The sequence below is a fragment of the Peromyscus maniculatus genome, chromosome 8 (assembly GCF_049852395.1).
Source record: "Peromyscus maniculatus bairdii isolate BWxNUB_F1_BW_parent chromosome 8, HU_Pman_BW_mat_3.1, whole genome shotgun sequence".
In the NCBI taxonomy this organism is placed as follows: domain Eukaryota; kingdom Metazoa; phylum Chordata; class Mammalia; order Rodentia; family Cricetidae; genus Peromyscus; species Peromyscus maniculatus.
In genome coordinates, this window is record NC_134859.1 from 64281793 (window position 1) to 64308174 (window position 26382).

Genomic DNA, 26382 nt, shown 5'->3' on the forward strand with positions numbered 1-26382 from the left:
TCTACTGAAAAAGTCTTTAATGAACCTTGGAGTTCCCGCTCCCAGGCGCCTCCAGCCCAGAGTTTCAATAAATACAGTGCAAAGAGGTCTGGAGGCCTAGTTGGGAGACAGAGGGTGGGCGCTGTCACCATGCATAAAACCCCCGAGGCGCCCTTAGGCCATACCACACGCGCGCGTCCCGCACAGCCCACGGGAACACGAGCATCTTCCTCTGTACCCGAGAGAGAGAGCACACACACGATCTTTGCAGACACGGGAATACACGATTGCACATGCGCCGGCTGACTCTCCACTGGCCCGGGCCTTGGCGTTTGAGGCGCCCTCTCCTGGCTCTGAGGAGTGGCACCGGTGGGCTTTCCCCAGCAGAGCGAGGTGGTAGCCGAGGCTAGAGGCCTGGTACGGTGGAGTTGGACGGGCTGAGAAGGCATTGGCTTGTGTTGGAGTGGGCCCAGGAGGGGAACGTGTCCAGGTGGAAGATGGGGATACTCCAGCTGTTGATGGACAGCGTGATGGCCAGCACCCCGATGATATTGAGCAGGAATCCGGCGCGGGCCTAGGGTGAGGCAAACCAATGTGAATCAGAGGCCACTCCTCAGCCGTCAGGGGTGCTCAGGACCCCTCCCCGCAGCAAAGCCCTCCTTGGGAACGTCCGGCCTTCAGTCTAAACGGCAGTGCTAGGCAATGTCTTTGTCCCTTATCTGACTGCCCATCCTGACAGGGAAAGTGGGGGTTCCTTATAAGCTTCTGGGGCTCTGAGCCTTGTTTTCTCTTAGGCCATTTCATTAAGTGGGGATCCTGCCCCCCCCCCCCGTCCCTGAACTTCCGAATGTCCCCTCCCTGCATTTGTGACCACAAAGATGACCACTCCTGCTGTCCCCCACCCTCAGGGCCAGCTCTTCTCTGGGAACCTCAGTGTCCTTCAGCTGCTTTCTAGTACCTTGAGACCGGGCAGGTGGAGGGCTGGGCACTCCGACCTGCTTGCCACTCACCATATCGGACACTTTGAGGCCTCCAAAGGAGAAGACAATGGCGTTGGGCGGCGTGGCCACGGGAAGCATGAAAGCCAGGGAGGCGGCCAGGGTGCAGGGCAGCATGACATAAAGGGGGTGAAGGCAGATGGCCTGTGCCTGGAGGGTGACAGTGGGTACAATTGACCCTGGTCCAGGCTCAGGGAGGAGGCCGGGTCCCGGTTCCTCGGTCTCTTCACTTTGTGGGGGCTGCCCCCCTCCCCCTTCTGGTCATGAACCCAATTCCTGGGCAGAGTGCTCTGGGTGACCTGGAGAGGGCCCCTTGACCTCTTGGAGGAGATGAATGTGCTGCCCTGCCCTGTGGGGTGTAGTGAGGGGAGAGGCCCATAAAACCAATCTCAAAGGGGCTCAGGAGGTGTCATCAAAGGCTGTGGGAACACACCTGAGGAGGAAGGGGCTGGGGACGCTCCAGGGAGCAATTTTACCCCCGTCACATCTGGAATGACCAGAACAGGGATTGGGTGGGGAGGTGGGTGAGGCCTCCAGCCAGCCCCACTGGGATACTCAAAGAGTGATGTCACTTGGGACAGGTGACTCAGAGGCCAGAAGGCCTTGGGACCTAAGAGCTCAGCATCTGGAGGAGGGGGAACTTTAGGAGGGGTGCTGTCTCTCCAAGCTGGAGAGGAGGCTTAGACCAGCCACTCTGACTAGTTGGGCGGGGGGTGGGGGGTAGGAGGGGTGGGGGGGAGGCGGGTAGAGAACAGGCAGGAGGGCTTCCTGGAGGAAGCTGCAGTGTCAGCTCACCATGGAGGCCAGGATGGGCAGGAAGAGCGTAGTGGTGGCCACATTACTGGTGCATTCGGTGAAGACCGCAATCAACAGACAGAGGATGACCGCTGTGGCTGCCGGCGGTATGCTCTCCAGCGGGGTCAGTTTGTCTCCCAGCCACTCAGACAGACCTGATCTCTGATGGCGGGAGGAGGTGGCATATATGAGGCAGAACGGCCCGAGGTCCCCAGGTCCTCAGCTGGAACTCTGGGAGGCCCTGGCCCTGCCCGCACTTCGTGGCCTTCAATTCAAACAACTCCGAAGGAAGTCAGTACCCAGCTAGGTCCAAGGGGGCTCCCTGTTGCTCCTTGGAACCAGTAGGATGGGATGGGGAGCGGGGCGGGAGTTCTAGTGGGAAACCTGGCGATTTGTGGTGTGACCACCTAGCTTTCCTGACTCTCTTGAAGCTCCTGGATCACCTGAGCCCTCTCCCTGCTAAGCGTTAGGGCTGAAGGGACCTTGCTTTTGGTGGTGGTGGTGGTGGTGGTGGTGGTGGTGGGACTTGAAGAGACAGGGAAGAGGCTCTTGGGAAAATAGGTGAATCCCAGGGCAGGAAGAGCGCCTGGTCCGTCCCGGAGCACTGTCATGCCAGGCCGTGGGACCTGACACTAACGCTATGCCCAGCGCTGAGTTCCTGTGTCCTCCACACCAAGCAAAGTGTCTGGTACAGTCTGTGGACACGCTAACCACAGACCCAGGAGTCTCCTGCACCAACCCTTAGCTCAGCAGTATCCAGAATTTCAGCTCTTTTGGATGGAGGGTCAAGAGAAAGACGCTCCGGTTCCTGGAAGGTTGTTATCTTGCGCCCCCTGGAGGCTTCATCTGGTACTGCATTAAGCCGACGCTAGCCTTGCCGGTGCTCAGGCTTATCGCATTGGCTTCAGGAATACGTGGCTGGTGTGCGGGTGGGGTGCATCGCTGAGAAAGGCCTACTCTTCTTTGGGCTGGGGAAAGGTACCTAAGGCTGGTGTGGGACTATCCCAGGGTTTCCCTCAGACAGGCTCTCACCTCACTGCCTTTGGCCAGGGCGAAGCCCCCACCCAGCAAGATCACGATATTCCAGGGCATCTTATCGTTCACTGTCTTCCAGGTGAGGATGGCAGGAGGAGCCTTCAGCTTCCCTGGTTTTTCTACTCCCCAAGCAGACAAGGGTGGTCACCAAAAGTCAAAAGGCTTTCCCTCCCCGCCACTTGAGGCCTTCCTGAGTGGGTTCCTATCAAGCGGGTTCCTATTGAGCCAGGTAGAAGGGTGTCCCTCAGTCTCCATCCCTGTAGTATCCCAACTCTGTCCCCGAGTCCCTTTGTCTTGGCAGGTCAGCCCAACCCTCTAGGCTTTGCTAGCTCCTGCCGATGTGGCTTACTTGGGTCCTGGATCAGTCCTGGAATCTTGGAGGGCATGATGAACATAATCAGGCTGATGAAGATGGCCACTGTCCCATCGGATGCCATGCTGTGGGAGAGGTAGGAAGGAAGGAGGACAGAGAAGGGTCCCTGTCGTCACATGCCTGGTGAGAGGCCCCAGGGGAGACATCCTGTCCCTCTCAACTCTCTTCCCTCCTTCTGCCTTCCTTTCCTTGCTCTCTAGTGTGGAGTCCCGGGGAGTCTCCCCTCCTGCCCCCTGGCAGGTCTCACCTTTGCCCATTTTCGTTGGCGAAAAGCGTGTCACCCCAGCCTGGGAAGAAGCCTGGCTCTCTGGTGAACCAGAGCACCACCAGAATAATAAAGAGGACAGTGACGGTGATTTCTGCAAAGCTCATGGGGCCCAGCAGCTTGTGCTGGGTCTTGATGACCTGGAAGGCTGCTTGCTTTCGCTCTTCCTCCCCTTCCCCAAAGCCAAAGTTCTTCCGGAAGCTGCAAGCAGAAGTGGGGGGGGGGGGCAGTGTGTGAAGGGTCTGTACCAGGCATGGGGCAAAACCCTAAGGTCCTGGCTTTACAGCTCTAGAAAAGAGTCCAAGACCCAGAGAGACATCACGGCATGGTACCTCCCCATGCCCCCACCTCAACAGGGCCTCACGTAGCCCAGGCTGACCTTGATTTCCAGGCTTACATTATCATGCCCAGATTATGTGGAACTGGAGCCAAACCTAGGTTTCATGCATGCTAGGCAAACTCTCTACTGTCTTACATTTCTAACCCTTTGTTTAGTTTTTAGCCCGAGCTGGTCTCCATCTTCTGATCCTCCTGTCTCAGCCTCCTGAGCGCTGGGGTTATAGGTGTGTGCCACCATTCCCGACTTGGGATTGTGGTTTTTTTCTTCAACAAGAAAGCTGCATTTTCTTCATCTTCCCTGTGATCACCCTTCCTCTGAAGGGTCTCTTGTGCTGAGCCCTTTCTGCCCAGAGTGAGAAGGATGTTGGCCCAGACTCGAGTGTCCTTCAGGTCCTGATTCTGAGCTTCCCTTCTCATTAATGTTCCAGAAACTGCTCCCTTCCCTCCCTGGGTATCCCTGCCAGCCTCAGCAATACCGTCCTAGTCCTTAGCCTTTCAGAAGGCTTCGCCCGCCTCCTTGTACTGTTGCTTTAGCTCACGCTGGCATTCAGCTTTCCACTTGGATAAATCTTATCGCCCGCTGGTCTGTGAGTTTCTCCGGGCAAAGACCATGTTCCGCACATCCCTGACTCCTCGCAGAATCCAACCCTGTGCTGACCTCATCAACTTCTCCCTTGCTTCACACCAGTTCCCAACCTTAATCCAGCCTCCCCGCACCTGCCCAAGCGATCTGTTCAAAGTACAGCTTAACAGCTCGCTGTGGCTCCTCTCTGCCCAGAAAGGATGGGTGAACAGTGCCTCACACCCCAGTAATACTCAGATGGCCGCTCTCGTCTGTGTGCCCGGCTGACATCACTAAGTGAGTACAGACTTGGGGTCAGCGGAGCCTTAGCAGAGTCTCTGACTATTTACTTCATTTTAGGTGTCTCCCCCCCAGCTGAGAACTGAACCCAGGGCCTTGTGTTTGCTAGACAAGTGCTCTACCACTGAGCTAAATCCCCAACTCCAGGTTTTTTTGTTTGTTTGTTTGGCTTTTGTTTTTTTGGAGACAGGGTTTCTCTGTGTAGCTTTGGTGCCTGTCCTGGATCTCCCTCTGTAGACCAGGCTGGCCTCGAATTCACGGAGATCTGCCTGGCTCTGTCTCCTGAGTGCCGGGATTAAAGGCATGATCCACTGCCTCCCGGCTCATTTTAAGTTTTTAAGACAGGACTTTATGTAACCCAGGCTGGCCTTGAACTCACAATCTTCTGCCTCAGCTCCCCAGGTATTGAGGTGACAGGTATGTACCAGCTACCTAATACTTCTCAACATAGGTCTCCAAACTGGAAGGAGGAGTAACTCAGGGTTGCATGTAGAATAAAATTTACCTCCTTATCTTGGGCTCAAGGACAAGGTCCCAACTATATGTGACACACAAAGTCCTCTGTGATTGTCCCCTGACAGCCTCTTGCATTTCATTTTTCTCTTTGCACTTCACCCCCCCCCCCCCCGCCTCCCCCCCTCCCCGGGAAGCAGCATTTTCAGACACACCCAGGTCTTTCTGGCCTCTGTGCTTCACGCCTCTCCTGCCTGGATGCCTTCCCCCACTTCTATACCTGGCTTCTATCAGTCTTGCAAGAATCAGCTCAGATCCATGTCCAGGAACTTCTGGAATGCCTGCTCCCTGTGCTCCCCTTCCTTATGGCTCCCACTGCATCACCACTCATCAGGGCAAGGATAGAGACTGCCTAAAGTGTGGGAGTCCTAGTGTCCAGTCCATGAACAGGCAAACAGAAGGATCACCTCAAATGCTTCTCTAGCTGACTGTGTGGAATCCCCAAGTGCCCATCCGGACATGGAGCATTATGGGAAGGTGCCTGACTGGCGGGGTTGGGGGAACAGGAGATGAGGTTTTCAGGGCTGGAAAGTCGGTTTAGTCAGTAAGATGCTTGCCATGTAAGCGTCAAGATCTGAGTTCAGGCCCCAGCCCTTATACATAAAAAATGGCAGTAGGGATGCCGAGACCAAAGGGTCCCTGGGGCTCATTGGCTAGTCATTGAAACCTGGATGAGTTCTAATGTTCATTGAGAGACCCTGTCTCAAAAAATAAGGGAGAAAATGATTGAGGACAGCTAATGTCAACCTCTAGTCATCCTACACACTCATATAAACATGTGGCACATGCACCTGTCCATACATAAGAATGAACACACACACACACACACACACACACACACACACACACACACACACACACGAGACATGATTTTCAATGCCAGAATTCACCATTCCTCCTCAGCTTGCCCATTCCCTGGCACGGGAGGCCACATTAGAGAGGGAGAAGGCTTCTCATGGCTTGGTTCCCACCTTGTCTGGATGAGCCAGAGGCTCCTAGGGGTACAGGCAGGAGACTGGGCTTCTCTTATCTATGGCACCACTTACTTGAAGCCCAGGAAGAGGACCTGCAGCCATATCCAAGCCAACAGCAGCAAGATGATCATGGTGGGGAAGGCAAAACCAAACCAGGACGCGAAGTTCACCACGTTGCCATTTTGGGGGAAGAGCCTGGCGAAGAGGACATGGGCTGTTGTGTGACATGGTCCCTGAAACTGCCTGGTCCCGTTTTCCCCTGAGCAAGAGTGCAAGTCCCCATTCACCAGGCCCCTCCCCCAGTTCAGGCACTCACGAGTTGACCTGGCCTTGGAGCACCAGGTTAGGCGTGGTGCCCGTCAGGGTGGCGATGCCCCCGATGCTGGCCGAGTAACAAATGCAGAGGCTCAGGCCCTGGCTGAAGCGGAGATGGTCCTGGGTCTTCTGCGCTCTTGACTCCGAAGAGGCAGATACAGCCTGTCCATTATCTGCGAGCAAGGGAAAGCTCATGGGGACAGGTGCGAGGCTAACTGCAGGAATCCTGGCTGGGTCCTGTGGCCTCCAGGGCCCCTGGGCAGTGAACAGCTGGACTTGAGTTGCCAGGGGGACAGAGACTGTGCCCAGATTCCAACATTCTCTGGAGCTTTGGGTTGGGAGTGTTCTCAGACCCAATCTGGTTCAAATGCTCTTGGGAAACTGAGGCATAGAGAAGCGAAGAGGGTTACCTAGACCAAGCAGGAGGGAGGAAGCCCAGGGCACTTCCTGTTCCCCAGACTTCAGCCCACTTCTCACCAGACTCTTGGATTGCTAGGAATGAAGGATGTGCTAGCATAGGACGCTTAGATTTGTGGCCAGTCTTTATTATTGTTGTTGCTGTTATTATTACTATTTTGTGGTGCTGAGGATAGAATCCAGGGTCTCACACATGCTACATCCCTAGCCCATGGATTTTCGCATTTAATATTTTTGAAACATTATTATTACTACTACTACACACATGCACACACACACACACACACACACACACACGCATGCACGCACGTACACACACACACATGCACACACACACACACGCATGCACGCACGTGTACACGCGCACACACACACACACACACACACACACACACACACACACACACACGCGCGCGCCACAGTGCACATATGGAAGTCAGAGGACAGCTTTCAGGAGTCAGTTCTCTCTTTCCATCATGTAGGTCCTGGGACTCAATCTCAGATCTTTAGGCTTGGTGGCAGGCACCATTACTCCTGACGTATCTCAGCAGACTCCACTGGCATTTTAAATGTGGGAAAGCCTCAGGAAGACCTGGATGGGTTGGTCACTTGCCTGTCTCTTTTCCCATGGGCCTCTGGGAATAGCAGTCATGTCTGGGGGCAAGGTCTACTTCAGGTCTGGGGGTGGGGTCTGCTTCAGGTCTCTTACCAAGTTTGGTCACCTCCTTCTGGGGACTTGCTTCCTGGAGCTCAAAGGCAGGGTTGTCAGTGCCCTCCTCCACGTCCTTCTGCGAGCCCTGAAGCTGCTCCAGAACCGCATGCCCGATGGGCAACATCATGGCTGTGGTGGCCGTGTTGCTAATCCACATGGAGAGGAAGGCCGTGACCAGCATGAAGCCCAGAAGCAGCCTAGAGGCAAACAGACAGACACACTGCCATTCCAGCTGCCTTCAAGACATGGGATGCCAGCATGTTTCTCCCACCCAGAATCACACGGACTCACAGGGCAGGCCGCACTCCAATGATAAGGAGCACTCGGAGGGCGATGCGTTTGTGCAGGTTCCAATGTTCCACGGCGATGGCCACCATCAGCCCCCCAAAGAACAGTATGTTGGTGTCCTTGAAGTACTCTACGCAGACCTGGGGAGTGAGGATGTATCTGAGACTCTGGGGTCTCCTCCCTGATACCACCTAGCTTATGCGGACCAGTCACGACATCCTCACAAACTGGTAATCCCCTGAGATCTCAGAACCAAATGGAAATGGCCTTTGGGCAATCAGACATTCCACAGGAGCCAGGTTCCTGTCAAACTCACCGCTTTTGTCCCCTCCAAGACTGGGAGGCTGTAGCCTGAATCCAGGTGCTTGGAAGAGAACTAATTCCCTGCTCTTCCTGGACAGTGTGTGTGGTCTCTACCACTATCATCCCCATCACCTGAGACTTGTTATAAACAAAATGCTCAGCCAGGCCTGGTAGCTGTGCTGAAACCCCAGGAACAGGAAGAATTCTGGGCCAGCCTGGGCTACACGGCAACACCCGGTGTTAAAATGAAGGAGGAAGAATAAGAGAAGGAAGAAGATGGGGAAGAGGAAGCAAAAACAAAGAGAGAGAATGGGGGGGGGGAAGAGGAGGAAAAAGAAGAGGGGGGTTAGGATGGAGATGAAAACCCCTTTAGATCCGAGTCAGCTCAGAGGCAGGCCTGTCTGTATGTTTTGTTCCTCAGTCCAGGGGTTCTGGTGCAATTCAAACTTAAGAGCCATTACATTAGAAGTATATAGTCGGAGGCTGGAGGGTCGGCTCAGCAGTTAAGAGCACTCACTGCTCTTCTAGAGGACCTGAGTTCGGTTCTCAGTGCCCACACCACAGCTCACAACCATCTGTAATCCCAGTTCCAGGGGACCCAATCTCCTCTTGATCTCTGAAGGTACCAGGCACAAATGCGATGCACATACACACATACACACATACACACATACACATATACACACAGACAAAATACACACATCCAATACATAAATTTTTAAATATCTATCTATCTATCTATCTATCTATCTATCTATCTATCTATCTATCTATATTTATATATATCTATATATATCTATATATCTATATATACAGCTGGTCCTCTGTTAGACTTTTGTATGTGGGGTCTGCCCTCATGGATGAGGCACCCTTGTACAGAAACACTCAGGCAGAATTGCATTTATACTGAATGTGTACAGACTTTCCTCTTTGTTATTTTCTTTAAAATTTGTTTTACATTAATTTACTTGTGTGTGTGTGTGTGTGTGTGTGTGTGTGTGTGTGTGTGTGTGTGTATACGTATACCATGGCTAGAGTGTGGAGGTCAGAAGATCTATTGCAGGAGTCGGTCTCTTCGTCCACTAAGCGGATCCCAGGCATTGAACTCACGGTGTGAGGCCAGGCAGCAAGTGCCTTTATCTGCGGAGCCACCTCCCCAGCCCTGTTTTCTAAACAATACATTATAGCAATGATTTCCTCATATTTGGGTATCACAAGGAGGGCGCTTGAGGCTCTATGAAAACACTATACATCTTAAGTAAGAGCATTGAGAATCCTGGGATCTTGACATCTAAAGGGTGTCTCAGAAAAAAAAAAAAAAAACCCTCACTTTGTCTCTGTGCATACAGAGACAGATGGCAGTTTATCTTTTTGTTTGCTTTTGACAGGGTCTACCTAGGTATCCCAGGTTGGTCTTGAACTTAAGACCCTCCTGGTTCAGCCTCCCAGTGCCAGGCTTGCAGCAGTGTGCTAGCAGGACCAGCTGTCGGGAGTTCTTCAGCTGGCTTTCATCGCCAGCTTGTTGCAGGCTTTGTGCCTGTCAGGCACGGCTCATCCCTCCTATTGTGAAGGGACTCTCACAACAACCACACGTGTTTCTAGAATGCTCTCTGCTTCCTTGCTGATTGTCTCCTATGCCCTGTGCCTTCTTCCATGACCTTGTGAGGTGGCTCCCTTGGTTCCAAGGCTCTAGGGAAGATCCCCCCCCCTTCCCTGTAGCCTTTCCACCTGTGGATGGGGGTGCTCACCTCAGAGGCGTCCATGATACCCATCAGGGGGAAGAGGATGATGGGGAATAGGGCGGTGACAGCCAGGGGCAGGGCCTCGGTACACCACAGCAGTGCCATGAGGATGATGGAGTAAGCACAGTAGGCTTCCTGGGGGGGGGGAGGCAGAGAGAGGGGTTAGAAGGTGCAGCTGCATTCCCTTCTGCCCACGAGAGAACGCAGGCCATCTGTACCAGCATGAGGAGAGCTTGGGAACGCTTGATTTCCAAGTCCAAGGTCCCCATCTCAAAATGGAAATAAGCAAAGGAAAGCCAGGGGTGTGGCTCGGTTGGTAGAGTGTTCTAGCACACATAGTGCATTGTATATAATCCCAAACACCACATAGCCTGTAAGAGCCAGCATTCAGGAGGTAGAGGCAAGCTGTTCAGGAGTTCAAACTCATCCTTGGCTACACAGCGAGTCTGAGGACAGCCCAGACTAGACATGAGATGCTATCTCGAGTTTGGGTTCATTCATCTTTGTTGTTATTTGTTTTGAAATAGAGTCTTGCTGTGTAGCACTGGCTAGCCTGGAGTTCACTATGTATACCAGGCTGGTCTTGAACTCACAGAGGTCTGCTTGCTTCTGCCTCCTAAGAGCTGGGATTAAAGGTGTGTGCCACCAATGAGACCCAGTGCCAAACCAAACAAGACAAAGTGTCCTCTTGTCTCTGAGCTTGGGGCCTGGGCATGTTAACAGGCCTCGTGTAGCTCAAGAAGACTCCAGGGTTCCCCGGGAGGCAGCTGAGAAGAGGGTTGCCGGAGAAAAACATCCCGCCCAGGACCTTGATCCTCTTCATCTCATGTTTATTTCTTTACTTAGTGGTTCTTGGGTCAGAGTTGAACTTGGGGCCTTGTGCATGCTAGGCAAAGCCTTCTGCCTCTGAGCTCTACCCCATGACAGGGTCAGCTTGGTGGCATCTGGATCCTTGGACCCTCAGTGTTGAAGCTAATCTTGTCCAAGGGAAGGAATCCTCTGGAGTTTTGGGGGGAAGATCTGCCTCTTGCTTGGGCTGCTCAGCACATAAACCAAGGCACAGTTCAATTTTACAGTTTATTTGAGAGCTTCTCCTGTCCCTGCATTGTGCAAAGAATTTGGGGTGACTTTGAGGCATAGACTTTGGGTACCAGAAACTCCCCCTTTCCTTCTTTAGGCCCACAGATCCTGACCTCAAGCCCAGACTAGACGGAGGGCAGACATGGGCCCAAGACATCAGGGGTCCAGCCTCCTTGGCAGAGCCTCTCCCAGGGCCAGGGAATGATTAGCCAGAGGGAGGCCTCTGGGCAGGTGTGCCTGCCCAGACTGTTTGCCGAGGAAGGAACAGCGGGGGGGTTTATAGGTTGTGGGCCAGGACCCTCCTCTCTTATCCATCCAACTGTTTGCCTTCTTTTTTCACTAGGCTCGCCCTTAGCACCCCGCAACCTTGGTACTCTGATGCTGGGACAGAGTTTCTTGGAGAGTGGGGAGGAGAGGACCGAGGGAAGAGGAAGTTGTTATTGAGCAACTTTTAGGACTTCGGGGTTGAAAACATAAGCACCATTAAGGTGGGTGTGGTGGTCTCACTTTATGGATATGCCCGAGAGCAAGTGGCTTGCTCAAGGTCTCAGGAGAGCTAAGGAGTGGCAGAGTTAGGACAGGCGATCGGGTTGAGTGGCAGGATTGCATAAGGCCAAGGGCTCCAGAGGACACGCCCTGGAAAGAGATAGGAAGGTGCTCGCTCTTGGAGCCGCCCCGTGTGCCACGCTCTTGACTGTCTCTCATCTATTTAGTGATGCCAGGTATTGATTGAACACTGAACCTCTACCCCTTCTAGCACTGGACCTGAACTCGTTAGCTCAGGGATAGGTCCCCACGACCCTTGACCAGAGATCCACCTCCTTTCTCAACCTGGTTTCTGCTGATGCCAGTTTTTCCTTGCTCCGCTGTACTTGCCCTGGACAGACAACTGCCTACCCACCCCTTGGACTAAGGGCAGGCCATCCCCTCTGGACCCTTGTGGCTCCAACCCTAGAACTGTCTGGCCAGAGACAGAAGGAGGTTAGGGGTCACCACTGCTGATTCCAGAAGAATGCCCTGGGAGCATCCCAAGCCGTCTCCCTGCCAAGCCCCGTGTGTGACCTGTGGGTTTTGAATGCTTTTCAGTAACATTCAGTTGTTCCTTGAGGTCCCAGATGCTCTCCCCAGTTCACAGATGAAAAGATAAAGATGCAGCCAGTCAGTGGTGGTGGACACCCTTAATCCTAGTGCTTGGGAGGTAGTGGCAGGCAGATCTCTGAGTTCAAGGCTAGCCTGGTCTACAGAGTGAGTCCCAAGACAGTCAAGGCTCCACAGAAAAACTCTGTCTCAAAAAATCAAAAGCCAAAACAACACAAAACAAAACACCCCCCAATAAAAAACAAAACAAAAAAGAAAGAAAGAAAAGAAAAGAAAGGAAAAGAAAAGAAAAGAAAAGGGAAAGATGCAGATTAATTAGGTCAACACGTTAAAGTCCCGCAAATAGTAAGCAGGCAAACCAGGCCATCTGGGTCCTGAGCTCTCAATTTTAGCCTCCACCTATGATGCTCAGTTCTTCCCCTTTGCAGGAAGCTCAGACACCCTGTGACTGGAGAGGCAGAGACATGAACTGGAGTTCTGAAACCAAACAACTCAGGGCCGGCCACCTCCTATCGCCTGGATTTAGCAAGGGCCTTCACTTTGCTCTGTGTGTGTGTGTGTGTGTGTGTGTGTGTGTGTGTGTGTGTGTGTGTGTGTGTGTGTGTGTGTGTGAAGGCTAGAGGTCAACATCCAATGTTGTTCCTCAGGAGCCATCTACCTTATGTGTTTTGAGCCTGGTTTTCTCACTGGCCTGCAGTTTACCTGTAGGCTTGGCTGGCTGTCCAGTGAGCCCCAGGGATCCCATCTCCACTTCCCAGCACTTGGGTTACTAGGATGTGCCTCAATGCCTGGATTTGTTTTTTTAAGGTTTATTTATTTATCGTGTATAATACAGTGTTCTGCCTGCATGTATGCCTATAGTCAGAAGGGGAAACCGGATCTCATTACGGATGGTTGTGAGCCACCATATGGTTGCTGAGAATTGAACTCAGGATCTCTGGAAGAGCAGCCAGTGCCCTTAACCACTGGGCCATCTCTCCAGCCCATGCCTAGATTTTTTTTTTTTTTTTTTTTTTTTTTTTTTTTTTGGTTTTCCGAGACAGGGTTTCTCTGTGTAGCTTTGCGCCTTTCCTGGAACTCACTTGGTAGCCCAGGCTGGCCTCGAACTCACAGAGATCCACCTGGCTCTGCCTCCCAAGTGCTGGGATTAAAGGCGTGCGCCACCACCGCCCGGCCATGCCTAGATTTTTATGTGGATGCTAGGGATCAAATTTGTGTCTTTATGCTTGTGTGGTAAGACCTTTACCAATTGAACTAATCCCCAAGCCCTCACCCAGTATGGGGGTGCCTCAGGCCTGTAATCTCAGCATTTGGGAGGCTGAGGCATACTCCTGGGCCCATGCCACCCTCCTGCCTAAGCCTTCTGGTGTGTGCCACCACACCCAGGTAAGGTGCTTTATTTTTGAGACCTCATGCTCACACTGCCAAGGTGCAGCCTGGAGAGCTCAGGGCACCTGTATGTTTAGCGTGTGGCTCCCACGCTCACCCTTGATGGCTGTGCCAATGTATCTGTTCTCAAAGCCCCACCTTGGCCCTGGTGGCTTTAGACCTGTGTCCCTGATCCACCTCCCTAGCAGTCTGCCAAAGCATGGTGAACCTTGCTCGCTTGTTCCTTCTGGATTATGGGTTCTCGGCTGGGATGTGGAATCCTGGGGATCCACGAGCTTAGATGGAAGAACTATGCTGTCTCTCTGGGAGCATCTTGTGAAGATTATGAGCATAGCCAGCAAGGTCAGCATAGATTGTCCTGGCCCACAGATGGCTTCATTATGGGCCCTCTACATCATAATGTTCAAACTGGTAAGCATTCACTAGAAACCATACCTTACTACACTTTACCATGAATTGCCATACCTTACAAAACCTTATAACACCTTACCATACATTTCCAGACATCATCATACCTTGCCACATCTTATCATACTTTACCATACTTTGCTCTACCTTACCATACTTTGCTCTACCTTACCATCCCTTACCATACATTACCACATCTTACCATATTTTGCCACACCTCACCATACTTTACCACACCTTACCATGTTTTTCCATCTCTTACCATATTTTACCATCCCTTAATACACCTTACCATACTTTGCCACACCTTATCATTCTTTACCACACCTTATCTACTTACCATACCTTACCCTACCTTACTCACCACACCTTACCATACTTTGCCGTACCCTCCCATACCAACACATTTTACCACAGCTTTCCATAGCTTGACATAGTTTGTTCTCAGTGTATGACCACTCTGTCTTTCACTTTAGATTCAGTGTTCAACAAATAAAAAGAGACAGTCAACACTTTATTATAAAGTGGGCTTCGTGCCAGCGTGGCGGTGCACGTGTCTAAGCCTGGTATTTGTGTGGTAGGCAGAAGGGTCAGGATTTTAAGGCCATACTCAGCTACATAGGGAGTCCCAGGCAAGCCTGGGCTACATGAGACCTTTACTTAAAGCAAAACAAAAACAAAAACAAAAACAAAAACAAAAACAAACAGTCAAACAGGGCCAGAAAGATGGCCGAGTGGTGAAAGCACTTGATGTCAAGCCTGACGACCTGAGTTCAAAACCTGGAATCCACATGGTGGAAAGAGAGAACCAGTTCCCACATTGTTCCCTGACCTCCACATGTACCACAACACACATGTGTGCATTTACAGTACATATAAACAGACACATAAATATAAAATAACTCAAAATCCAACAACAAAAATGTAGGCTTTGTGTTGGATGAATTTACCCACGTAGACAAATGACGTGTTCTGCACATGTCTGAGGTAGGTGAGACAGTTGTCCGCGTTAGCTTGTAAGTATTTCAACTAAAAACAAGTTTATGGCCGGGCGGTGGCGGCACAAGCCTTTAATCCCAGCACTCGGGAGGTAGAGGTAGGCGGATCTCTGTGAATTTGAGACCAACCTGGCCTACAGGGCTAGTTCCAGGACAGCCAGGACTACGCACAGAAACCTTGTTTCAAAACAAAACAAAACAACAACAACAAAAGGAAAACAGGTTTATGAAGCTGAGACTCATCTGCACTATTTTCACTTTTTGTGTGCATAAGTTCTTGTGTGTGTGTGTGTGTGTGTGTGTGTGTGTGTGGGTGGGTGGGTGTGTGATTGAATGTCTTCCTCAGTTGCTCTGTGCCTTAGGTTTCTCAGACAGGGTCTCTCACTGAACCTGGATCTTGCTGACTCAGCTAGACTGGCCAGCCACCTAACCTCAGGGATCCTGTCTCCAGCTCCACACTGTTGAGATCACAGGCGTTGTTGGGATCATAGGTATTGTTGGGATCACAGGTATTGTTGGGATCACAGGTGTTGTTGGGATCACAGGTGTTGTTGGGATCACAGGTGTTGAGATCACAGGTGTTGTTGGGATCACAGGTGTTGAGATCACAGGTGTTGTTGGGATCATAGGTGTTGTTGGGATCACAGGTGTTGGGATCACAGGTGTTGTTGGGATCATAGGTATTGTTGGGATCATAGGCGTTGTTGGGATCACAGGTGTTGGGATCACAGGTGTTGTTGAGATCACAGGTATTGTTGGGATCACAGGTGTTGTTGGGATCACAGGTGTTTTTGGGATCACAGGTGTTGAGATCACAGGTGGTGTTGGGATCACAGGTGTTGTTGAGATCACAGGTGTTGTTGCTATCACAGCTGTTGCTGGGATCACAGGTGTTGTTGGGATCACAGGTGTTGTTGGGATCACAGGTGTTGGTATCACAGGTGTTGTTGGGATCACAGGTGTTGTTGGGATCACAGGTGTTGTTGGGATCACAGGTATTGTTGGGATCACAGGTGTTGTTGGTATCACAGGTGTTGGGATCACAGGTGTTAGGATTACAGATGTGTGCCACTGCACTTGTTTTTAAACTCAGGATTACAGATGTGTGCCACTGCACTTGTTTTTGAACTCAGGATTACAGATGTGTGCCACTGCACCTGTTTTTGAACTCAGGATTACAGATGTGTGCCACTGCACTTGTTTTTAAACTCAGGATTACAGATGTGTGCCACTGCACTTGTTTTTGAACTCAGGATTACAGATGTGTGCCACTGCACTTGTTTTTAAACTCAGGATTACAGATGTGTGCCACTGCACTTGTTTTTGAACTCAGGCACTGGGGATCTGACTCATGTTTATGCTGCAATCCCTTTACATACTGAGCTGTCTCTCCAACTCCCCGTTGTCACTATTCTGGGTGACTTTGCTACAGATATTTTGCTTTTGAGACAGAGTCTCATTAATTGTTGGTGACCTCACACTCTGGGACTCAAATGACCCTCTCACTCCAGCTTCCCGAGTATCTGGGAACAGGCATGTGCCACCAGGCCTGGCTCTGTTACAAATACTGGATTGTAGCTATCAGACACTGGCTGCCTGCCCACATCAATTCTAGCAGTTACCTCCCGATCCATCTCAGCATACTGTTCACACCGTCACTGTTCAGGAATGACAATAGTCTCTATGCCACATGTTTCTCTAAGGCACCAACAAGGAAACACCCATTTTTAAACTGCAATGGGGTTTTCCTGGAAACCTGGATTCCTAATTGCTTTCCTTTGCAAGTAATATTCTGGGAAACAGAGGCGTGAGGGAGGCCTCCTGACGGCACCTTGACGCACTGTTAAAGGTGAGAGGGTCCAGCTTGGAGCTGGTGTGCTGCCAGGGTTCAGGGAGGTTTTGTGGTTAGGTGCCACCCTTTGGGCAATGCTAGAGGCACTGGTGGCACTTTCCCCTCTGGCCCACAGCATATCTGATTTCAGGTCAGCACCCCCAGCTCCAGGAATGGGGAACCCAGGGATTCCAAGGCACACTGGAGCCCACTGTCTCACAGATGAGAACTGCGAATGGGCAGCCCTGACATGATGCCCCTGGTCTCTGGCACCCCCTGGGGCTGCTATGTGGCACAGATCGCAGGGGCACAGTTCCCATTTCAGCGAAGGCGGAGCCTGTACTAGGGTTGTCGGTGGGCCCAGGGCTCAGTAAACAGCAGAGAGTTTTTGTACTGGGCCCTTTCTATATTCTTCCTAGGGCCAGGAGGGGAGCTGTTCCCAGTTCTGGGTCCTCACTGGCACTAAAGCAATTTATTCTTGTCTTAGTAACTATTTTTTGTTGTTTGGGGAAGGGTCCGGTGCTGGGGGGCATGTGCTCTGCCCGTCTATAGCACTGAGTCCCATACCTGGGTCTGGATGCCTTACACACAACACTCCTGCTTGCCCACTCTGCTCCAGTTTGGCCAGACATTGGTCTCCCTCGATTTCCTCAAGTACTCTATCTGGCCACAGAGACCTTTGCACACAAGTCACTCTCTTTGGATTTCCTTTTCCTCCCTATTTTGCCTTGTTGACAGTCCATTCCTAGACCTTAGCTGGGTATGCCCATCTAAGGGGACCCCCTTCCCATTTTTTTTGAGACTGAGGCTCACTCTATGGGCCCTGATGGGATCTCTTGCTCTCTGCCTCCCAGGCGCTGGGATCACACATCTGTGCCACTTTGCTTGGCAACGTTTAGTTTTAGGAAACAAATGAATATTAACCTTTGTCATCGGACCATAAACTGCCCACATCGGTTTCTTCCAAAAGAATGAACAAATACACTACCTCAAAAGATATGATTCATGCCCAGCTTGGCCTCCAGGGAGTCTGTGTGGGCTGGCTAGGTGGGCTGGCCTGCCAAGTCAGCAGTGGGCAGAAAGACCAACTCCTTAGAGGAGCCTCCAGGTCCAAGGTTGGAGGCTTACTGCTCTCACAGTGAAAAGAACCCAAGTCTCCAGGCCCGGCTTTAACACTGTGTGCCTTTGAACGAGTCACTTAACCTCTCTTGGATTATTTTTTACACTAAAAACACCATGAAGCATCTCCAGCCATATGTACGTGTGTCTCCTTTATAGGAAGAAAAAGAAACATTTTTTTTCCTGGTGGGGATAGGCTAGGGAGGAAGTGGGTAGCAGGTATGGATGTGTGGAAATGGGATGTGCCTAGTGAACAGTGAGTGGGCAGGGTTCATTAGAGAGTAGTGTTGGATTCCAGAGAATCAGGTGGCTGTCTGAGGCACACATGGAAATGAGGGTGCCAGAGAAGCCAGGGCAGACTCTGGACCCTGGGAAATAGCAAGGCAGGGAGGGACAAGGGCTGTGGACATCATGGCCTTTACCCATCGCGGACCCAGCACAGCGCATGGCTCTGAGGCAGGAGCGAATGCCCACAGTCTCAAAGGTGCCTCAGCCTGTTCCTCCTGGCGATTGAAGGTTAACTTGGGGTGGAGATGGAAGGCTTACAGCAAGCCATTTCCACTGTCCCTGAACTCCAGAAAATGAGGGTGCTGCTTGCTGGCAGGGAGCAGGGACATTCTCAGGGCTTGGAGTAAGCTGGGACATTTAGGTGGCGACCTGATGAGCACTGCTGCAAAGGAGAGACCAGAAGAGTGAGGGTCCCAAGGGGAAATGGCCTGTCCTGAGTCCCATACTGCTAGACTGGAGAAGACGTCCGGGGAGGAGATGCTGAGCGGGCGCTGAGGAATGTGTAGGAGTTCAGCTGGTGGGCCATCGCGGTGTTGGGGGAGAGTAAGCACAGAGGGGTTGAGATGAGGCAGAAAGGCCAGGTTCCTGAAGGTGTGTACACTTGAAAGGAATCCTGTCTGCCTTAAGAGAGACCTAGAACTGTGGCTAGAAGACAGGCCCATGGAGATGGGAGGCCTTTGAAGGTCTGAAGGACGGAGAGCGGAGCTCCAGCCCGGTGTTTTAATTAGACGATTGTACACGGGCTGGGTGAAGTCTGGCCGCGGAGTCTATGCTTAGCACACAAGAGTTTGGGCTCTGTTTCAGCCCAAGAAGAAAAAGAAGGCGATGAAGGAAAGGAGGAGGGAAGGAAGGCAGGCCACGTGGGCGCTAAGGTGGGGTGTGTGAGAGCATTTGTACACACATATGGGGACCTCTGGGGGCTTCTTACCCTGGGCGGGAACCAGGACCCCATCACAGCCTTGCATTTCCTCAGACTAAGCTTTTAAAATGTACTAAGTAAAACAACCCAGGACTGTGAAGAAAGTCAACTCTACTGAAATGAGGAAAGAACCTCGTTTGTGTGTGTGTGTGTGTGTGTGTGTGTGTGTGTGTGTGTGTGATCTTTCCCAGGCATAACAGGCAGATGTTAATTGCCCAATACCTTTGATGACTGAATAGATGAAAATCTCAAATGGGACAATGGCCAGTTCAGCTTTGAAAATTTGTCTCTGATCCCCCTGGCTCAGACCTCTGCCCCACCCCCATCTCCTTTAGCTCGCAGCAGGAGTGTGTCCTTTTCCTGCCTCCTGCTTCCAATTCCAGACCAGCCGGAGACAGCCAAGTATCATCTCACCAACCAATGGCACTGCGTGCCCCTCTTCCAGACCCTCCCCATCCAGCAGCCTCCACTGGAGACACCTGAAGCCACCATCCACCCAAAAGCCTCCTGTGTCCCAGCCTGCCTTTGAGGCTCTGCCAAAATGGCAGCTACAGCCTGCTGGTTCGCATTTGGGCGAGTGCCATTTACTTGGTTCCTCTTGGAATGGTTTCTTCACACTACCTTCTGAGGACCGAGGGAGAGGTCAGCATCCTTCTTCTCTCTCTACCCCCCCCATTGTCCCCCCCCCCAACCTCCACGTTTCCAAAACAAAGCTCTTTCACTGAAGAAGAAAAAAAAGAATCTGTTGTTCCAGGTGTGAGCATTCTTGGCCAGGTGTGAGCTTCCTTGGCCAGGGGAAGGTTTGGGAGAGGTCACATGCACTTTTATTTCTCTTGGTGTTTTTGAGACAAGGTCTCACTATGCAGCCCTGGCTGTTCCTGGAACTCCCTCTGTAGACCAGGCTGACCTGGAACTCCATTCCATCAGCTTTACCTGGCCATTGAGAAGATGTTAAGTCAGATGCTGATGTGGGTAGCAAATGGCCACTAAGGGAACTACAGATAATTCCGTAATTCTTGATCGGCCACATTCCAACTCTTCACAATCACAAAGTCTTAGTCAATCACTTAGCAAAATCTTAAATACAGCTGTGCCTTTGTCAGAGATATCTCTTTCTCTCTTCCCTCCTCTCTCCTTCTTTTCCTCTTTCCCTTTCTCCTTGTCCAAGTCTCACTATATTACCCAAGAAGGCCTTGAACTCCTAGACTCAAATAATCCTCCTGCCTCAGTCCGCCAAGTAGCTGGGACTCCTGGCACATCAGGCTGAAAGAGTGGATTCACAGTGTCACAGGATTTTTAGCAAAGCTTTGGGGACAACTCCTGACATCACAGTTTGCTCCTGGAGGTAGGCCTGCTGTGTCTGCTGGAGTGGACTCAGCCAAGCTGTGTGATGTGGACTGGCATTCCCACAGCCCTCTGTGAATTTGGTCCTCATAGAAGCCGAGGGGCTCCATCTGCACTGTAAACAGGTTTTACCATTGAAGACTCTGCCTTCCTTCCCACGATGCTCCTAGGGGTGCTGGTGAGCCAGGTCATGCTTTAGTAATCAGGGTGTAAAGTCTTACGTCAGAGTACTTCCTGTCTCTATTTCAGGGACCTCCTGGCTTTTGGGGAGGGGGAGTCCCCTTTCAGTCATCCTTCCATGTGAAACCTATCTCCATACATCCCAGGTGCCACTCTCTGCTGCACCTGGGGACCACAGCTCACCACTTGGGGCTGTGTGACAAGACACACTTCCCTGTTTCATAGACAGGAGCATCTGAGGCCCTGGTGGGGCCAACAGTTCATCTGAGCAGCTGGGGGAAAGTAGGAGTCCACACAGGGCCCAAGGCCTTCTATGTTCTCCAGAAACCAATGGCAGACAGGAAGCCATGTGGAGTTTATGGAGCCCTAGAGATGGGACAACATGGTGCTGGCTGTTGTGTATCCTCCTCGAGTTGGTGATCAGAAGGTCTGTAGATGATGTGATAGCATATACTCCACACATGCTCTGAAGTGCCCTCTGTTATCTCCCTGGCTCCAAAAGTCATGCTTTGTTCTCTGCATCCTGGGTTCTCAGAAGATAGAGGGTCTAAATTCCTTGTACAGATGTCCTCTACCTTTGGGCTTCTGCTTGTCCTGAGGATGCTTATCACCAGTTCTAAAGTGCACAGGACTGTGCGTCCTGTGCCCACGATTAAGAAACGCTGCTTTCCAATGATTTACCAAGTACAGAATCTCTGTTTTGTGTGATGGAAAACTCCCACAAATGGACAGTAGTATCAGGACATAATATCATGAATGTAATAAATCAATACAATTAATGTAATCGATGAATATCATAAATATAATTTTTGAATGAAAAAAAAAAGTAACGCCGCTCTCTTCCGTTTTTAACACAAACATGTTCATCTCAGCTGATCTCTGGCCAACATGGTTTTCTACAGATGATCTTTTTGAGTTCCAAGAGACTTTTGCATTTCTGATTGACGTCTGTAGAGACGTGAGCACGCTATTTACCCCTTATTGCAGGAAGCAGGAAGTCCCCATTTCTTCCCCAGCTCACAGGGCTGCCACAGGCTGCCCTCTCCCCTCCTTTCTGAACTTGACTGTCATGAAGTCGTAATGGCACGGGCCCCTAGCCCAACACTGCTGTTTGCCCGGTCAGCTTGCCAAGCTCACCCCTGTGTTGGCCCTTTGCACCTGCTGCAGGTTCTGCCTGGACAACTCTCCACCCAGAGCTGGGTTGAGCTGGCTCTTACAGCCACTCTGGTCCTAGGGTAACTGTCCACTCCCCGGGAGGCCCTGCTTGAGCCCTGTCCTGAGGGCAGCTCCTCCCCAGGTCGTATATGGAGATACCTGCCATACTGCTCCCACAGCTTGGGCAGTACACATGCTCGTGTGTGTCCTCACGTCACCCCTATAGGAATGGCAACTCCCCCACATCCTCTGTCCAGAACACACAAACGGTACCTGCCCCACAGCACTGAGTACGAGGCTCACCCACAGGGAGGAGATGAGTGGGACTGAGATTTCTGCCGCACAGAGGTGCTTGTGCCTGCAAGGCTGGGCAGATGCCGCGCTGTATGCCATCAGCTGGCACTGTCCAAGGGGACAGCAGTCCCAGAGGTTCCTGTAATGGCTATTGCTGGCCTTACGCTTCCCTGCTGCCTGCCCTCCGTGGGCCTCTGGCAGCTGTGGTTTCCCCCGGCCTTCAGGGCTACTCAGTCCACCTCAACTCCTTAGGAGAAGCCACTGCCTGCTCTGAATGCTTCAGCCCCCCTCGCTACATCTGTGTGGCACAAACACCTGTCTTCTCCTCAGGACCCTAGCTAGGTCGGGGGCAGAACATCTGTGTTTTTGTCCAGTTGCCCCTGGGAAAAAGCAAGGGTGTCCCAAACGTTGGTGACAGAAGGAACGTGGAACACTTGGCTGGGTGGTCATGAATGAGAAAGGCTTGAGAGGGGATGTAAGGGGGCCCCCTTGCCTCCCCAGACAGCTTCAGGCAGAGATCCCAAGGTTACGGCCTCCACTTTTTTTTTTTTTTCTAGATGGCATTGAAAGCAAATTACATCATCCCTCTGGGCCTCAGTTTACATGTCTGTGGAATGGAGACAGTAGCAGCAACATCACAATCGAGCAGAGGCCTCCGTGGGAAACAAGGGTGCTAAGGCTTCAAGGTGACTGGCTTGATCCAATAAATATTAGCTATATAATAATAATATAATAAATATAATAAATAAATTATAGAGGGCTGAGCTTTGGTGGGGGCTCTCCTTCCCATGTGAGGAGCCAGAAGGCTAAATTTTTTTTTTTCTGGAAAGTACTTGGACTATGTCAAGTACTATATTTAATATTTATTTTTTCTTTTATTTATTAATTTTTATTAAGAAATTTTCTATTCACCCTTCATACCACCCACAGATCCCACCTCCTCCCTCCTCCCACCCCCAGCCCTCCCTCCCAAGCCACACCCCATCCCCACGTTCTCCAAATCAAGGTCTCCCGTGGGGAGTCAGCAGAGCTTGTTTAGCATGAACTGTTTGGGGGACACCCGGGCGGGCGGGGGGATCAGGATCCATCCCTGGTGCATGGGCAGGCTCCTGCGGTGTGGCACCTTGCGCAGCCTTGGTGTGGCGGGGAGGGGCTTGGACCTGCCTTGGCTCAGAGGCTAAGTTTTAAGTTTGTGGACTAATTACAGAGAGTAAGACTCTATAGGAATTCAGGAAATGTTTCTCCTTTGCCCACATCCCTTCATTTATTTACCTAACCAGTATTTTCTGGGCATCTCGGATACACCTGGCCATGGGAGTCTGCAGAGTAAGCCAAAGTCCCAGCCTCAAAAAATAGGAAGAAAATAAACCAATATACAAGGTGTTTTTTTGTTTTTGTTTTTTGTTGTTGAGACATGACCTCATAAATCCCAGGCTAGCTTCAAACTCATTGTGTAGCTAAGGATGACCCTGAACTTCTGATCGTCCATGTCCCAACCGCTGTGATTGCAGGAGTGTGCCACCACACTGTTTCTGCAGTGCTGAGGACTAAACCAGGGCTTCATGCATGTTAGGCAAGCACTCTCTACCCACGGAGCCACAACCCCAGCCCCAGACACATTCTTTTAAACAGGGACTGCTCTGTAAATAAAATGCCAGAATGACTAGTGTGGGACAGAGGGCTTCTGAAACAGATTTAAGTGGAACTGTAAAGGAGAAGAATACATCTGGGAGAAGAGCCCAAACAGAGAGAAGCCACCTGCAGTGGAGGCGGGATGCAGGGAATGGAGTCTGGGTGACTGGTCTGCCGATGTGGAGCCTCGGGGACTGGGCATCTTAAGTTCAACTTGATTTCTAAGTTTGATGGGAGGGCAGTATGGAGTTGGCAGGAGGTCTTGGGGATCCCCCTGACAGTAGGGTGGTAGGGTGATGTCAGGCAGCCAGGGACAGGTGAGAAGACAGTGTAAGAGAGACAGCCAGGTGGGGGCTGTTGCCACTCAGAACACAGGTCTCCCCAACTTCTCACAGTTCCAACCTATGATTTCCTGACTTTAGGGAGGTGCAAAGGTGACGTACTGATCTTTCCCCAGGCTGGTGACTTGTGGTAAGTAAGATCATCTGAGGTGATATGGGGTGGTGGTAGCAAACCACAGCTACTGGGCAGAGTAAGGAAGAGCCCCGAGCTGCATTGCAAGGCTGTGGTTAGTGGGTGGGGGTTGGTGGGCACACTCAGTGTGTTTCCCACTTATAAAAGTCTCAGCTTAGAGGGAGTTGACTGGCACTCGGTCCGATCATACATTGGAAACATTTATCGCCTGTTGAGGGACAGTGAGTGCACAGGCCCTGCTGGCATGTGAGCAGATGGAGCAACGTGACCACCCAGAATGACCTGAGTCACGGCTGGCATGGAAAGGAAGTAAGTTGACACATTTCTCAGCAAGACTGTGGGAAGAGTCTTCTGGAGATGGCAGTCTGAGCTTAGAGTTGGATGGGGAGAAGCATAGGCTTCATACAGAGAAATGTCCGTGTGGACCAGGTACCCAAGTTAACTGGCTAACACAATTGTAGAGGCTGGGGTAGGATCCACCAGGATTTGTGGGCACAGAGACACTGAGGGGTGGCGGGTGGGGTTCCTGTTTTGTTTTTGAGGCAAGTTCTCACCACTCAGGCTGGTTTTGAGCTCATGATCCTGCTGTTTTGGCCTCGCTGAGATTAGAGGTGTGCACTACCACACCCGGCTAGGAAGATGCTTTTCAAATCATGAGACAGCATGCAATTACCTGGCCCGGAGTAGGGAGGGGTACAGGGGGGGTGCGGGGGGGGGGAGGGGCACAGGAGGGGTGCTGGGAAACCTGCAGAGAGAGAGTCTGATGGAGAAGGAGCCCAGGAATGGCATGTGTGGAAGGCAGAATGAGGTGTCATCGAAGTCAAGTGAAGACAACATGATAAAGAGGGTGTGACCAGCTGGGACAAATCCTGCTGCAGGGTTGAGAAAGGTAAGGACGGGCTTTGGACTGGGACCCTGGAAGCTGATGGGAATTTGAATAGCAGAGTCAGAGGAGATGGGAAAAAGCACATGTGTGGGTATGCATGCAGGCACACTGAGGCTTGCCGTTAGGAGCGGGCACAGAGGAGGAAGGCGGGCCTGGAGAAGCAGTAAATGGGAGCTGAGGGAAAAGGTCTTGTTTGTTCCACATGAGACACATAATAGCTTATTTATATGCTGATGGGCTCGGTCAAGCAGAGAAGGCAAAATTGATCATATAGAAATAGAATTCCTGAGTGGGGTGGGGACCCAAGGCCCAGAGGTGGGCCTGGCCTCTCAGGATCGTCGATTGAGTCAGGAGAGGGTACGCAGAGCCTGTGTGCCAGAGGCAGGTGGCAGGGCCAGCCAGGCACAGTGGGGGCAAACTCTGGAGTTCCTAACACATTGCATTTCCACCAAGAGACACAGCTTCCCACACCCACTCGGGCTTTCTCCGCCATGTGACCCTCTTTCCGAGCCGTGTGTGCTTCTCCCAGGATGGTGGTGGTGTCACACATGCCCCAGCCTGTCTGGAATCTAGCTGATAGATTCCCGGCAGAGAGACGCCACGGGTTTGGGTCTGAGAAGGTCATCTTAAAAATCAGTCAGGCTTTATGACTAGGCAGGTGTTAGGGGCCATATCCTGGGCCTCCTTCCTCAGAGATAACATAACCTAAAGGCCTTCCTTGATTTCCCTATCTGTAGCAGTAAGTAGTGGTTCATTGGGCAGTCCTGGGGGCGTGGGATGGTCCAGGGCCAAGATTCAATATCAGCCTTAGAGACAGGGCCACACCTCCAGCTCTGCCTTTTCCAATCCGCGCCGTTTGCAAAGGCAGCGAGACTGCAAAGTTAAGGTATGAGATCCTCTTGGGGGCTTCCTTCCCAAAGCTCGGGGATCATTTCATTATAAATGATGGATTTCTTGTTTACAGGTCAGTTACTTATTCTATTTCTACCTGGGAAGGCATAACTGCCTGAGGCCAGCTCTCTCCTAGTCTCCTTCTCAAAAGCTCTTGCCTCTTCCTGTCCCTGGCTGGCACTGAGCTCAGGCTGAGTGAACACACAGTAGTTAGAGAAACTCATCCGTCCGATCCTGCCTTTCCTTTAGGCAACTGCCTTTCGGTCCTCAAGCCAGCGGGCTCCAATGTCCCCGAGCAATTTGCACAGGGACTTTGGGTGCTGAGTGCCCTGCAGAAACCACCTTTGGCTCCCAGGAAGACCAGGAGGCGGTGGCCTCACTTTTTGGGGAGAGGAAGTGAAAAGGGAATCCTAAGGATGCCCCCACTTTGGCCCCAATGATCTCTCCCTTGCCACCCCTAGTGTTACCTATGCCAAGTGAGACCCA

At 51.5% G+C, this 26382-nt stretch overlaps 1 protein-coding gene and 1 long non-coding RNA gene across 6 annotated transcripts in view; one reads left to right on the top strand and one right to left on the bottom strand.

The window, feature by feature from the left end:
• The window catches only part of Slc13a2 (solute carrier family 13 member 2), a 26642-nt gene continuing 260 nt past the window's right edge, over positions 1-26382 (bottom strand). Inside the window, exons 2-12 of the mRNA XM_006977476.4 lie at positions 9917-10045; positions 7869-8005; positions 7575-7774; positions 6450-6621; positions 6206-6328; positions 3428-3646; positions 3157-3245; positions 2805-2926; positions 1773-1934; positions 990-1127; positions 1-553 (exon numbers count right to left, since the gene is read on the bottom strand). Of these exons, the coding sequence (XP_006977538.2) occupies positions 386-553; positions 990-1127; positions 1773-1934; positions 2805-2926; positions 3157-3245; positions 3428-3646; positions 6206-6328; positions 6450-6621; positions 7575-7774; positions 7869-8005; positions 9917-10045 (1659 nt within the window). The 3' untranslated portion in view covers positions 1-385. The remainder of the gene's footprint in view (positions 554-989; positions 1128-1772; positions 1935-2804; positions 2927-3156; positions 3246-3427; positions 3647-6205; positions 6329-6449; positions 6622-7574; positions 7775-7868; positions 8006-9916; positions 10046-26382) is intronic.
• The window catches only part of LOC121831373 (uncharacterized), a 12321-nt gene continuing 10075 nt past the window's right edge, over positions 24137-26382 (top strand). For 2 of the 5 annotated variants that reach the window (XR_013041763.1, XR_013041767.1), the window contains exon 1: positions 24843-25891. This is a non-coding gene — a long non-coding RNA (uncharacterized LOC121831373). Of the gene's footprint in view, positions 24429-24457; positions 24549-24842; positions 25892-26382 lie in introns of those variants that run through there. The other 3 variants (XR_013041764.1, XR_013041769.1, XR_013041768.1) reach the window with 3 other exon arrangements.